Here is a 15,332-nt window from a genome sequence, read left to right as displayed (position 1 = left end):
GATGATCTGTCCTCCTATGGGACATTAGATGGACGACATGATGATCTGTCCTCCTATTGGACATTAGATGGACCACATGATGATCTGTCCTCCTATGGGACATTAGATGGACGACATGATGATCTGTCCTCCTATTGGACATTAGATGGACCACATGATGATCTGTCCTCCTATTGGACATTAGATGGACCACATGATGATCTGTCCTCCTATGGGACATTAGATGGACCACATGATGATCTGTCCTCCTATTGGACATTAGATGGACCACATGATGATCTGTCCTCCTATTGGACATTAGATGGACCACATGATGATCTGTCCTCCTATGGGACATTAGATGGACGACATGATGATCAGTCCTCCTATGGGACATTAGATGGACCACATGATGATCTGTCCTCCTATGGGACATTAGATGGACCACATGATGATCTGTCCTCCTATGGGACATTAGATGGACCACATGATGATCTGTCCTCCTATGGGACATTAGATGGACGACATGATGATCTGTCCTCCTATGGGACATTAGATGGACCACATGATGATCTGTCCTCCTATAATACAATCATAATAGCTAGCGTATGAATTTTCTCATCATAGTAAATCTCCTAATAGGACCAGCATGGTTCTCCTCATAGTAAATCTCCTAATAGGACCAGCATGGTTCTCCTCGTAGTAAATCTCCTAATAGGACCAGCATTGTTCTCCTTCTGGTAAATATCCTAATAGGACCAGCATTGTTCTCCTCATAGTACATATCCCAATAGGACCAGCATTGTTCTCCTCATAGTAAATCTCCTAATAGGACCAGTGTGGTTCTCCTCATAGTAAATATCCTAATAGGACCAGCATTTTTCTCCTCATAGTAAATATCCTAATAGGACCAGCATGGTTCTCCTCATAGTAAATCTCCTAATAGGACCAGCATGGTTCTCCTCATAGTAAATCTCCTAATAGGACCAGCATTGTTCTCCTCATAGTAAATCTCCTAATAGGACCAGCATGGTTCTCCTCATAGTAAATCTCCTAATAGGACCAGCATGGTTCTCCTCATAGTAAATATCCTAATAGGACCAGCATGGTTCTCCTCATAGTAAATCTCCTAATAGGACCAGCATGGTTCTCCTCATAGTAAATATCCTAATAGGACCAGCATGGTTCTCCTCATAGTAAATCTCCTAATAGGACCAGCATGGTTCTCCTCATAGTAAATCTCCTAATAGGACCAGCATGGTTCTCCTCATAGGAAATATCCCAATAGGACCAGCATTGTTCTCCTCATAGTAAATCTCCTAATAGGACCAGTGTGGTTCTCCTCATAGTAAATCTCCTAAAAGGACCAGAATTGTTCTCCTCATAGTAAATCTCCTAATAGGACCAGCATGGTTCTCCTCATAGTAAATCTCCTAATAGGACCAGCATGGTTCTCCTCATAGTAAATCTCCTAATAGGACCAGCATGGTTCTCCTCGTAGTAAATCTCCTAATAGGACCAGCATGGTTCTCCTCATAGTAAATCTCCTAAAAGGACCAGCATGGTTCTCCTCATAGTAAATCTCCTAATAGCATTGTTCTTCTCGTGGTGAAATCTCCTAATAGGACCAGCATTGTTCTCCTCATAGTAAATCTCCTAATAGGACTAGCATTGTTCTCCTCATAGTAAATCTCCTAATAGCATTGTTCTTCTCATAGTAAAATCTCCTAATAGGACCAGCATTGTTCTCCTCATAGTAAATCTCCTAATAGCATTTTTCTTCTCATAGTAAATCTCCTAAAAGGACCAGCATGGTTCTCCTCATAGTAAATCTCCTAATAGGACCAGCATTGTTCTCCTCATAGTAAATCTCCTAATAGGACCAGCATTGTTCTCCTCATAGTAAATCTCCTAATAGGACCAGCATGAGTCCCCCAGGTTCCTCATTCGTTCTAGCACATGTTGGATAATGTTATAATGCATCCCAAATGGCACCCTATTCCCTATATAGTGCACTACTTTAGACCAGAGCCCTATTCCCTATATAGTGCACTACTTTAGACCAGAGCCCTATTCCCTATATAGTGCACTACTTTAGACCAGAGCCTATTCCCTATATAGTGCACTACTTTCGACCAGAGCCCTATTCCCTATATAGTGCACTACTTTCGACCAGAGCCTATTCCCTATATAGTGCACTACTTTAGACCAGAGCCCTATTCCCTACATAGTGCACTACTCTAGACCAGAGCCCTATTCCCTACATAGTGCACTACTCTAGACCAGAGCCCTATTCCCTATATAGTGCAATACTTTAGACCAGAGCCTATTCCCTATATAGTGCACTACTTTAGACCAGAGCCCTATTCCCTATATAGTGCACTACTTTTGACCAGAGCCCTATTCCCTATATAGTGCACTACTTTAGACCAGAGCCCTATTCCCTATATAGTGCACTACTTTAGACCAGAGCCCTATTCCCTATATAGTGCACTACTTTAGACCAGAGCCTATTCCCTATATAGTGCACTACTTTCGACCAGAGCCCTATTCCCTATATAGTGCACTACTTTCGACCAGAGCCCTATTCCCTATGTTAAATGTAGTGCACTACTTTAGACCAGAGCCCTATTCCCTATATAGTGCACTACTTTCGACCAGAGCCTATTCCCTATATAGTGCACTACTTTCGACCAGAGCCCTATTCCCTACATAGTGCACTACTCTAGACCAGAGCCCTATTCCCTATATAGTGCACTACTTTCGACCAGAGCCCTATTCCTTATGTTAAATGTAGTGCACTACTTTAGACCAGAGCCCTATTCCCTATATAGTGCACTACTTTCGACCAGAGCCTATTCCCTATATAGTGCACTACTTTCGACCAGAGCCCCATGTGTGTGTTTGCGCTTGTAGTGTGTGTGTGTGTGTGTGTGTGTGTGTGTGTGTGTGTGTGTTCTCTCCCTCGGCAGGGTGATTATAGTTAACTAAGAGGCCTTACTGTGTGGGGAGGAGACTCATTGTAAATCCAGCACATCATTGCTGTGGGGATCATTCTACCATTATAATGGTTAAGGGCATCCCTAGATCCATTAGCCAATCATTTCCTACTCAGTAGAAAACAAAAATTAGAATGGTCTTCCAGCCAATCCCCACGTCGCCTCCCCCACAGCTGTATAATGCATAATGAATGCTCTGATATAAATGACCCTCTAGGAATCAGGAAGGATGTATTGGCAACGTGAGCTGTATTCTCTAAAGTCTATTGTATTGGACAACTGCTGTGGGATGTTGCTATGGTGATGGTCAGTAATGGTTTGTTTTATCAGTATTGTTTTGGCCTTTCGAGGGAGTTTTTCCTAGCCACCGTGCTTCTACACCTGCATTGCTTGCTGTTTTGGGGGGTTTTAGGCTGGGTTTCTGTACAGCACCTTGAGATATCAGCTGATGTAAGAAGGGCTTTATAAATACATTTGATATGATTTGATATTGTGTTTTTGGACATTCTGTCTGTCCCTCAATGTCTGTAACTGTCAGGTACACAAGTGCCAAATATGTATGTACACACACACACACACGCACACACACACACACACACACACACACACACACACACACACACACACACACACACACACACACACACACACTCTCTCTCTCTCTTTCCTCTCACCCTGGGTGTTGAAGGTGGTGTCTATGGCCGAGCCGTCCCAGGACTCCACGGCTGAGTCCACAGAGGGGATGGTGGTGGAGTAGAGGTCAGAGAGCTTCCCATGTTTCTGGCTCTCTGCCTGGTTTCCCAGCCCGCCTAACCCTGCCTCGTCCTCCACATCACTCAGCATCACATCACTGAGATGACCAGACACCGACGGCTGCTTGGGACTGGCCACTAGAGGAGGGAGGGAGAGGGAGGGGGAGAGATAATATGAGAAAAGAGAACAGAGAGCAGAGAACGAGACAGAGAACGAGACAGAGAAAGAGAGAGAGAAAAAGAAAGAGGCAGAGAGAGAGAGAGAGAGAGAGAGAGAGAGAGAGAGACGGGGAAGAGAGAGAGAGAGAGATGGGGGAGAGAGGGAGAGAGACAGAGAGAAAGAGAGAGAGAGACGGGGAATAGAGAGAGAGAGACGGGGAGAAAGACAGAGAGAGAGAGAGAGACAGAGAGAGAGAGAGAGAGATGGCGGAGAGACGAGGGAGAAGAGAGAGAGAGAGAGAGAGAGAGAGAGAGAGAGAGAGAGAGAGAGAGAGAGAGAGACAGAGACAAGCAGAGAAAGAAATGCTAACGAAATCTGTTATTTTCCCTCACAGCCATTTCCAGACGACTTCTAAATCAATCTCACTGTAGTTCAGCAGAAATAAGCAGCTCGAGATAAGAGCAAATTGTCTTCTGTAGTGGAACCGCATCTGCAGTAAATTAGATGTATTGAATCCATTTGGCCTAAACCCAACAAGTGTTCTGGGAATAGGAGGCCCGAGTTGAAATACTACTTCATCCTCTGTGATGAGGTGTGTACAGCGTTGATATGGGGGTGTGTGTTTAGGGGTGTGTGTGTTTAGGTGTGTGTGTGTGTGTGTTTAGGTGTGTGTGTGTTTAGGGGTGTGTGCGTGAGCGGGGTGTGTGTGTGTTTAGGTGTGTGTGTGTTAGGTGTGTGTGTGTTTAGGTGTGTGTGTGTTTTTAGGTGTGTGCGTGAGCGGGGGTGTGTGTGTGTTTAGCGGTGTGTGTGTTTAGGTGTGTGTGCGTGAGCGGGGTGTGTGTGTGTTTAGGTGTGTGTGTGTGTGTTTAGGCGTGTGTGTTTAGGTGTGTGTGTGTGTGTTTAGGTGTGTGTGTGTGTTAGGTGTGTGTGTGTGTGTTTAGGTGTGTGAGTGTGTTTAGGTGTGTGTGTGTGTTTAGGTGTGTGTGTGTGTGTTTAGGTGTGTGCGTGAGCGGGGGTGTGTGTGTGTTTAGGTGTGTGTGTGTTTAGGTGTGTGTGTGTGTGTGTGTGTGTGTGTGTGTGTGTGTGTGTGTGTGTGTGTGTGTGTGTGTGTGTGTGTCTGTGTGTGTGTGTGTCTGTGTGTCTGTGTGTGTGTGTCTGTGTGTATCTGTGTGTGTGTGTGTGTCCTCTACTCACAGTCTCCCTGTTTCTTGATCTTCAGTGTGACAGACTCTCCAGCCATCTGCAGCAGGTGGATGGCTTCACTCAGTGGTTTACCCTTCAGACTGTTACAGTTGATGGCAAGGATCCTGTCTCCGATGTGGATCGCTCCCGTCCTACACACAGAGAAACACCAGGGTAGTGTTCATTAGGGATGTACTACCAATAGGATCCTGTCTCCGATGTGGATCGCTCCCGTCCTACACACAGAGAAACACCAGGGTAGTGTTCATTAGGGATGTACTACCAATAGGATCCTGTCTCCGATGTGGATCGCTCCCGTCCTACACACAGAGAAACACCAGGGTAGTGTTCATTAGGGATGTACTACCAATAGGATCCTGTCTCCGATGTGGATCGCTCCCGTCCTACACACAGAGAAACACCAGGGTAGTGTTCATTAGGGATGTACTACCAATAGGATCCTGTCTCCGATGTGGATCGCTCCCGTCCTACACACAGAGAAACACCAGGGTAGTGTTCATTAGGGATGTACTACCAATAGGATCCTGTCTCCGATGTGGATCGCTCCCGTCCTACACACAGAGAAACACCAGGGTAGTGTTCATTAGGGATGTACTACCAATAGGATCCTGTCTCCGATGTGGATCGCTCCCGTCCTACACACAGAGAAACACCAGGGTAGTGTTCATTAGGGATGTACTACCAATAGGATCCTGTCCCCGATGTGGATCGCTCCCGTCCTACACACAGAGAAACACCAGGGTAGTGTTCATTAGGGATGTACTACCAATAGGATACTGTCCCCGATGTGGATCGCTCCCGTCCTACACACAGAGAAACACCAGGGTAGTGTTCATTAGGGATGTACTACCAATAGGATCCTGTCTCCGATGTGGATCGCTCCCGTCCTACACACAGAGAAACACCAGGGTAGTGTTCATTAGGGAGCAAACGTTATGAACCCGGGGATGTACTACCAATAGGAAGTTGCACATTATCTGGCTACAGTGTGTTCTGCTGAACATGACCCAGGAGAAGAGCCCCCCCAGAAACCTCAACTCTTTATCCTACTGAGCCAAACACATTTTCTGTCCTCAGACCAGCTGGTCTGGCGTCTGCCTGAGCTATCCAAACCTCCCCAGGGTGTCCGTCAGTTCTACCCAGCACCACCGAGGGAGGGAGGGAGGGAGGGGGGCAAGAGGGAGGGAGGGAGGGCAAGAGGGAGGGAGGGAGGGCAAGAGAGAGGGAGGGAGGGAGGGCAAGAGAGAGGGAGGGAGGGAGGGCGAGAGAGAGAGGGAGGGAGGGAGGGCGAGGGAGGGAGGGAGGGAGGGAGGGAGGGAGAGAGAACGAGAGAAAGAGCGAGCAGGAGAGAGAATGAGAGAAAGAGCGATCAGGAGAGAGAGAAAGAGATCCTACCCTGTCTGTCATCTTCCATCCTGTCCCCTGCTACCCACACCCCTGTCCCATGTCCCATGTCACTACCAGCTACCCACACCCCTGTCCCATGTCCCCTGTCTCTACCAGCTACCCACACCCCTGTCCCATGTCCCCTGTCTCTACCAGCTACCCACACCCCTGTCCCCTGTCCCCTGTCACTACCAGCTACCCACACCCCTGTCCCATGTCCCCTGTCACTACCAGCTACCCACACCCCTGTCCCATGTCCCCTGTCACTACCAGCTACCCACACCCCTGTCCCCTGTCACTACCAGCTACCCACACCCCTGTCCCCTGTCACTACCAGCTACCCACACCCCTGTCCCATGTCCCCTGTCTCTACCAGCTACCCACACCCCTGTCCCATGTCCCCTGTCACTACCAGCTACCCACACCCCTGTCCCCTGTCACTACCAGCTACCCACACCCCTGTCCCCTGTCACTACCAGCTACCCACACCCCTGTCCCCTGTCACTACCAGCTACCCACACCCCTGTCCCCTGTCACTACCAGCTACCCACACCCTGTCCCCTGTCACTACCAGCTACCCACACCCCTGTCCCCTGTCACTACCAGCTACCCACACCCCAGTCCCCTGTCTTTACCAGCTACCCACACCCCTGTCCCCTGTCACTACCAGCTTCCCACACCCCATTCCCCTGTCCCCTGTCTCTACCAGCTTCCCACACCCCATTCCCCTGTCCCCTGTCTCTACCAGCTTCGTCCCCTGTCTCTACCAGCTTCCCACACCCCATTCCCCTGTCCCCTGTCTCTGCCAGCTTCCCACACCCCATTCCCCTGTCCCCTGTCTCTACCAGCTACCCACTCCCCATTCCCCTGTCCCCTGTCTCTACCAGCTACCCACTCCCCATTGCCCTGTCCCCTGTCTCTACCAGCTACCCACTCCCCATTGCCCTGTCCCCTGTCTCTACCAGCTACCCACTCCCCATTCCCCTGTCTCTACCAGCTACCCACTCCCCATTGCCCTGTCCCCTGTCTCTACCAGCTTCGTCCCCTGTCTCTACCAGCTTCCCACACCCCATTGCCCTGTCCCCTGTCTCTACCAGCTACCCACTCCCCATTGCCCTGTCCCCTGTCTCTACCAGCTACCCACTCCCCATTCCCCTGTCCCCTGTCTCTACCAGCTACCCACTCCCCATTGCCCTGTCCCCTGTCTCTACCAGCTACCCACTCCCCATTGCCCTGTCCCCTGTCTCTACCAGCTACCCACTCCCCATTCCCCTGTCCCCTGTCTCTACCAGCTTCGTCCCCTGTCTCTATCAGCTTCCCACACCCCATTCCCCTGTCCCCTGTCTCTGCCAGCTACCCACACCCCATTCCCCATTGCCCTGTCTCTACCATCTACCCACACCCCTAGCTCTCTCACCTCTCGGCCCCCACCCCCTAGCTCTCTCTCCTCTCGGCCAGCGACCCCCACCACCCAGCTCTCTCACCTCTCGGCCAGTCCTCCCTTGGTGAGGCTGGAGATGACGATGGGGTCAAAGGGCTCCTCTGTGCCTGAGATGGTGATCCCCAGCGGACCTCCATATCTCTTCAGCTCCACCGTGTAGATGATGGATCCAGACAGCTCCTGTTCGTCTGGAACACAGGACAGCACAGTGTCTACCTCCGTCCCTTGGCTTTACAACTCTGTCCCCATGCTGGGACACGCACTGGTCAGGGTTAGGACCAGGGTTAGGACCAGGGTTAATACCATGGTTAGGGTCAGGGTCAGGACCAGGGTTAAGACCAGGGTTAGGATCAGGGTCAGGTTCAGGGTTAGGACCAGGGTTAAGACCAGGGTTAGGACCAGGGTTATGACCAGGGTTAGGACCAGGGTTCTGACCATGGTTAGGACCAGGGTCAGGTTCAGGGTTAGGACCAGGGTTAGGGTCAGGGTTAGGGCCAGGGTCAGGACCAGGGTTAGGACCAGGGTCAGGACCAGGGTTAGGACCAGGGTTAGGACCAGGGTCAGGTTCAGGGTTAGGACCAGGGTTAGGACCAGGGTTAGGGCCAGGGTTAGGACCAGGGTTAGGGCCAGGGTTAGGACCATAGACCATATAGGGTTAGGACCAGGGTTATGACCAGGGTTAGGACCAGGGTCAGGTTCAGGGTTAGGACCAGGGTCAGGTTCAGGGTAAGGACCAGGGTTAAGACCAGGGTTAATACCAGGGTTAGGACTAGGGTTAGGACCAGGGTTATGACCAGGGTTAGGACCAGGTTCAGGGTTTGGGCCAGGGTTAGGACCAGGGTTAAGACCAGGGTAAGGACCAGGGTTAGGGCCAGGGTTAGTACCAGGGTTCGGACCAGGGTTAAGACCAGGGTTAGGACCAGGGTTAAGACCAGGGTTAGGGTGAGGGTTAGGGTCAGGGTTAAGACCAGGGTTAGGGTCAGGGTTAAGACCAAAGACCATATAGGGTTAAGACCAGGGTTAAGACCATAGACCATATAGGGTTAAGACCATAGACCATATAGGGTTAAGACCAGGGTTAGGACCAGGGTTAAGACCAGGGTTAAGACCATAGACCATATAGGGTTAAGACCAGGGTTAAGACCATAGACCATATAGGGTTAAGTCCAGGGTTAGGACCAGGGTTAAGACCAGGGTTTAGACCATAGACCATATAGGGTTAGAACCATTTAGGAATTACAGCATTTTTTGTACATAATCCCCCATTTTAAGGGACCAAAAGTATCGGGACAAGTTCACTATTAACGGAAGTAGTAAAAAGTGAAGCGTTTAGTCCCGTATCCATAGCAACGACAACATCAAGCTTGTGCCTCAAATTGGTTGGATGCATTTGCTGTTTGTTTTGGTTGTGTTTCAGATTATTTTGTGCCCAGTATAAATGAATGGTAAATAAATGCATTGTGTCATTTTTGGAGTCACTTTAATTGTATAAATAAGAATAGAATATGTTGCCTAAACACTTCTACATTCATGTGGATGTTACCATGGTTACGGACAGTCTTGAATGAATCTTGAAATAACGATGAGAAAGTCATTCAACCTCGTAGTCATTGTCTCATTTCAAATACAAAGTGCCAGAACAACAACAAGGGTCCTTTTGGAGCTCACTGTACGACAGCATGGAGATAGATAACAGCTCACTGTACGACAGCATGGAGATAGATAACAGCTCACTGTACGACAGCATGGAGATAGATAACAGCTCACTGTACGACAGCATGGAGATAGATAACAGCTCACTGTACGACAGCATGGAGATAGATAACAGCTCACTGTACGACAGCATGGAGATAGATAACAGCTCACTGTACGACAGCATGGAGATAGATAACAGCTCACTGTACGACAGCATGGAGATAGATAACAGCTCACTGTACGACAGCATGGAGATAGATAACAGCTCACTGTACGACAGCATGGAGATAGATAACAGCTCACTGTACGACAGCATGGAGATAGATAACAGCTCACTGTACGACAGCATGGAGATAGATAACAGCTCACTGTACGACAGCATGGAGATAGATAACAGCTCACTGTACGACAGCATGGAGATAGATAACAGCTCACTGTACGACAGCATGGAGATAGATAACAGCTCACTGTACGACAGCATGGAGATAGATAACAGCTCACTGTACGACAGCATGGAGATAGATAACAGCTCACTGTACGACAGCATGGAGATAGATAACAGCTCACTGTACGACAGCATGGAGATAGATAACAGTGTAGAGATAGATAACAGCTCCAAGCTAGATAACAGTGTAGAGATAGATAACAGTGTAGAGATATATAACAGTGTAGAGATAGATAACAGCTCCAAGCTATATAACAGCTCCATGCTAGATAACAGTGTGGTGCTAGATAACAGCTCCAAGCTAGATAACAGTGTAGAGATAGATAACAGCTCCAAGCTAGATAACAGCTCCATGCTAGATAACAGTGTGGAGCTAGATAACAGCTCCAAGCTAGATAACAGCTCCAAGCTAGATAACAGCTCCAAGCTAGATAACAGTGTAGAGATAGATAACAGCTCCAAGCTATATAACAGCTCCATGCTAGATAACAGTGTGGTGCTAGATAACAGCTCCAAGCTAGATAACAGTGTAGAGATAGATAACAGCTCCAAGCTATATAACAGCTCCATGCTAGATAACAGTGTGGTGCTAGATAACAGCTCCAAGCTAGATAACAGTGTAGAGATAGATAACAGCTCCAAGCTAGATAACAGCTCCAAGCTAGATAACAGTGTAGAGATAGATAACAGTGTAGAGATAGATAACAGTGTAGAGATAGATAACAGTGTAGAGATAGATAACAGTGTAGAGATAGATAACAGTGTAGAGATAGATAACAGTGTAGAGATAGATAACAGTGTAGAGATAGATAACAGTGTAGAGATAGATAACAGTGTAGAGCTAGGACAGGGAGGACCTAGAGAGAGTGAGAGGACCAAAAGAGAGAGAGAGGACCTAGAGAGAGAGGAAGGACCTAGAGAGAGGGAGAGGACCTAGAGAGAGAGAGGGGACATAGAGAGCGAGAGGAAGGACCGAGAGAGAGAGGGAGGACCTAGAGAGAGTGAGAGGACCAAAAGAGAGAGAGAGGACCTAGAGAGAGAAAGAGAGAGAGAGAGAGAGAGAGAGAGAGAGAGAGAGAAGGACCTAGAGAGAGAGAGAGGACCTAGAGAGAGAGAGAGAGAGAGAGAGGGAGGACCTAGAGAGAGTGAGAGGACCAAAAGAGAGAGAGAGGACCTAGAGAGAGAGAGAGAGAGAGAGAGAGAGAGAGAGAGAGAGAGAGAGAGGAAGGACCTAGAGAGAGAGAGGACCTAGAGAGAGAGAGAGAGAGAGAGAGAGAGAGAGAGAGAGAGAGAGAGAGGGGAAGGACCTAGAGAGAGAGAGAGAGGGGAAGGACCTAGAGAGAGAGAGAGAGAGAGAGAGAGAGAGGGGGAAGGACCTAGAGAGAGAGAGAGACCTAGAGAGAGAGAGAGAGAGAGAGAGAGAGAGAGAGAGAGAGGACCTAGATAGAGAGGGAGTGGAGAACTATCTCTCCGTGTTAGGAGGGCATCCCACTTTAGACGGACTGTAGCCCAGCTGTGAGTTCCTCTCCATCAGACCAGGAACTCAGAGGGTTACAGTTTCCTCACACATACAGATCAGAGGGTCTACGCTACAGTTTCCTCACACATACAGATCAGATCAGAGGGTCTACGCTACAGTTTCCTCACACATACAGATCAGATCAGAGGGTCTACGCTACAGTTTCCTCACACATACAGATCAGATCAGAGGGTCTACGCTACAGTTTCCTCACACATACAGATCAGATCAGAGGGTCTACGCTACAGTTTCCTCACACATACAGATCAGATCAGAGGGTCTACGCTACAGTTTCCTCACACATACAGATCAGATTAGAGGGTCTACGCTACAGTTTCCTCACACATACAGATCAGATCAGAGGGTCTACGCTACAGTTTCCTCACACATACAGATCAGATCAGAGGGTCTACGCTACAGTTTCCTCACACATACAGATCAGATCAGAGGGTCTACGCTACAGTTTCCTCACACATACAGATCAGATCAGAGGGTCTACGCTACAGTTTCCTCACACATACAGATCAGATTAGAGGGTCTACGCTACAGTTTCCTCACACATACAGATCAGATTAGAGGGTCTACGCTACAGTTTCCTCACACATACAGATCAGATCAGAGGGTCTACGCTACAGTTTCCTCACACATACAGATCAGATCAGAGGGTCTACGCTACAGTTTCCTCACACATACAGATCAGAGGGTCTACGCTACAGTTTCCTCACACATACAGATCAGAGGGTCTACGCTACAGTTTCCTCACACATACAGATCAGATCAGAGCAGCTGCTGAGAGCTGGAGACTCTCTGAGGAAGAAGAACCGGCTGAGCATCTGAATAATGTAGAACGAATCTACAATCCCTACTTGGTTTAACTACTTCATGTTTTTCACCGCTACTTGGAGAGTTGAATATTGGTTAATAAAACACGTGAAGATGTTTCCTCTGTTAAAAGCCGACCAGGCCTGTTTCCTCAAAGCATCTCAGAGTACGAGTGCTGAACCAGGATCTGATCTCTTATTCATTATCATTTAGTAGGATTTCATTTGGATATTTTATTTAACATTTATTTAACTAGGCAAGTCAGTTTAAGTTTAATTCTGTTTTACAATGACGGCCTACACCGGCCAAGCCTGGAATGAGGGGAGCCAGAGGAGAACCCCTTAACTCTCATCCCAGTGACTATGGGTGGTGGGAGGAGCCAGGAGGAGAAACCCTTAACTCTCATCCCAGTGACTATGGGTGGTGGGAGGAGCCAGAGGAGAACCCCTTAACTCTCCTCCCAGTGACTATGGGTGGTGGGAGGAGCCAGAGGAGAACCCCTTAACTCTCCTCCCAGTGACTATGGGTGGTGGGAGGAGCCAGAGGAGAACCCCTTAACTCTCCTCCCAGTGACTATGGGTGGTGGGAGGAGCCAGGAGGAGAAACCCTTAACTCTCCTCCCAGTGACTGTGGGTGGTGGGAGGAGCCAGGAGGAGAAACCCTTAACTCTCATCCCAGTGACTATGGGTGGTGGGAGGAGCCAGAGGAGAACCCCTTAACTCTCCTCCCAGTGACTTTGGGTGGTGGGAGGAGCCAGGAGGAGAAACCCTTAACTCTCCTCCCAGTGACTATGGGTGGTGGGAGGAGCCAGAGGAGAAACCCTTAACTCTCCTCCCAGTGACTATGGGTGGTGGGAGGAGCCAGGAGGAGAAACCCTTAACTCTCCTCCCAGTGACTATGGGTGGTGGGAGGAGCCAGAGGAGAAACCCTTAACTCTCCTCCCAGTGACTATGGGTGGTGGGAGGAGCCAGGAGGAGAACCCTTAACTCTCCTCCCAGTGACTATGGGTGGTGGGAGGAGCCAGAGGAGAACCCCTTACTCTCCTCCCAGTGACTATGGGTGGTGGGAGGAGCCAGGAGGAGAAACCCTTAACTCTCCTCCCAGTGACTATGGGTGGTGGGAGGAGCCAGGAGGAGAAACCCTTAACTCTCCTCCCAGTGACTATGGGTGGTGGGAGGAGCCAGGAGGAGAAACCCTTAACTCTCCTCCCAGTGACTATGGGTGGTGGGAGGAGCCAGAGGAGAAACCCTTAACTCTCCTCCCAGTGACTATGGGTGGTGGGAGGAGCCAGGAGGAGAACCCCTTAACTCTCCTCCCAGTGACTATGGGTGGTGGGAGGAGCCAGGAGGAGAACCCCTTAACTCTCCTCCCAGTGACTATGGGTGGTGGGAGGAGCCAGAGGAGAACCCCTTAACTCTCCTCCCAGTGACTATGGGTGGTGGGAGGAGCCAGGAGGAGAAACCCTTAACTCTCCTCCCAGTGACTATGGGTGGTGGGAGGAGCCAGGAGGAGAACCCCTTAACTCTCCTCCCAGTGACTATGGGTGGTGGGAGGAGCCAGGAGGAGAACCCCTTAACTCTCCTCCCAGTGACTATGGGTGGTGGGAGGAGCCAGGAGGAGAAACCCTTAACTCTCCTCCCAGTGACTATGGGTGGTGGGAGGAGCCAGGAGGAGAAACCCTTAACTCTCCTCCCAGTGACTATGGGTGGTGGGAGGAGCCAGGAGGAGAACCCCTTAACTCTCCTCCCAGTGACTATGGGTGGTGGGAGGAGCCAGAGGAGAAACCCTTAACTCTCCTCCCAGTGACTATGGGTGGTGGGAGGAGCCAGGAGGAGAACCCCTTAACTCTCCTCCCAGTGACTATGGGTGGTGGGAGGAGCCAGGAGGAGAACCCCTTAACTCTCCTCCCAGGGTTAGACCAGGGTTAAGGCCAGGGTTAAGACCAGGGTTAAGACCATAGACCATATAGGGTTAGGACCAGGGTTAAGACCAGGGTTAGGGCCAGGGTTAGGACCAGGGTTAAGACCAGGATTAGGACCAGGGTTAGGGCTGGGTTAGGACCAGGGTTAAGACCAGGGTTAAGACCAGGGTTAAGACCATAGACCATATAGGGTTAGGACCAGGGTTAAGACCAGGGTTAGGGCCAGGGTTAGGGTCAGGGTTAGGGCCAGGGTTAAGACCAGGGTTAAGACCATAGACCATATAGGGTTAGAACCATTTAGAAATTACAGCATTTTTTGTACATAATCCCCCCATTTTAAGGGACCAAAAGTATCGGGACAATTTCACTATTAACGGAAGTAGTAAAAAGTGAAGCGTTTAGTCCCGTATCCATAGCAACGACAACATCAAGCTTGTGCCTCAAATTGGTTGGATGCATTTGCTGTTTGTTTTGGTTGTGTTTCAGATTATTTTGTGCCCAGTATAAATGAATGGTAAATAAATGCATTGTGTCATTTTTTGGAGTCACTTTAATTGTATAAATAAGAATAGAATATGTTGCCTAAACACTTCTACATTCATGTGGATGTTACCATGGTTACGGACAGTCTTGAATGAATCTTGAAATAACGATGAGAAAGTCATTCAACCTCGTAGTCATTGTCTCATTTCAAATACAAAGTGCCAGAACAACAACAAGGGTCCTTTTGGAGCTCACTGTACGACAGCATGGAGATAGATAACAGCTCACTGTACGACAGCATGGAGATAGATAACAGCTCACTGTACGACAGCATGGAGATAGATAACAGCTCACTGTACGACAGCATGGAGATAGATAACAGCTCACTGTACGACAGCATGGAGATAGATAACAGCTCACTGTACGACAGCATGGAGATAGATAACAGCTCACTGTACGACAGCATGGAGATAGATAACAGCTCACTGTACGACAGCATGGAGATAGATAACAGCTCACTGTACGAC

The 15,332-nt window shown here is 49.0% G+C and overlaps 1 protein-coding gene across 1 annotated transcript in view; it reads right to left on the bottom strand.

Annotated features, from left to right (window-relative positions):
* The window catches only part of LOC127926284 (glutamate receptor-interacting protein 1-like), a gene marked incomplete at its 5' end in the record, with an annotated part of 82,574 nt that overhangs the window by 19,325 nt on the left and 47,917 nt on the right, over positions 1–15,332 (bottom strand). Inside the window, 3 exons of the mRNA XM_052511683.1 lie at positions 3,653–3,868; positions 5,085–5,224; positions 7,964–8,108. Coding sequence (XP_052367643.1) covers positions 3,653–3,868; positions 5,085–5,224; positions 7,964–8,108 — 501 coding nt within the window. The remainder of the gene's footprint in view (positions 1–3,652; positions 3,869–5,084; positions 5,225–7,963; positions 8,109–15,332) is intronic.

The sequence above is a fragment of the Oncorhynchus keta genome, unplaced genomic scaffold (genome assembly GCF_023373465.1).
Source record: "Oncorhynchus keta strain PuntledgeMale-10-30-2019 unplaced genomic scaffold, Oket_V2 Un_contig_7309_pilon_pilon, whole genome shotgun sequence".
Classification (NCBI taxonomy): Eukaryota; Metazoa; Chordata; class Actinopteri; order Salmoniformes; family Salmonidae; genus Oncorhynchus; species Oncorhynchus keta.
The sequence above is the reverse complement of the archived record's forward strand: the minus strand, read 5'-3'. Positions and strand labels throughout refer to the sequence as shown.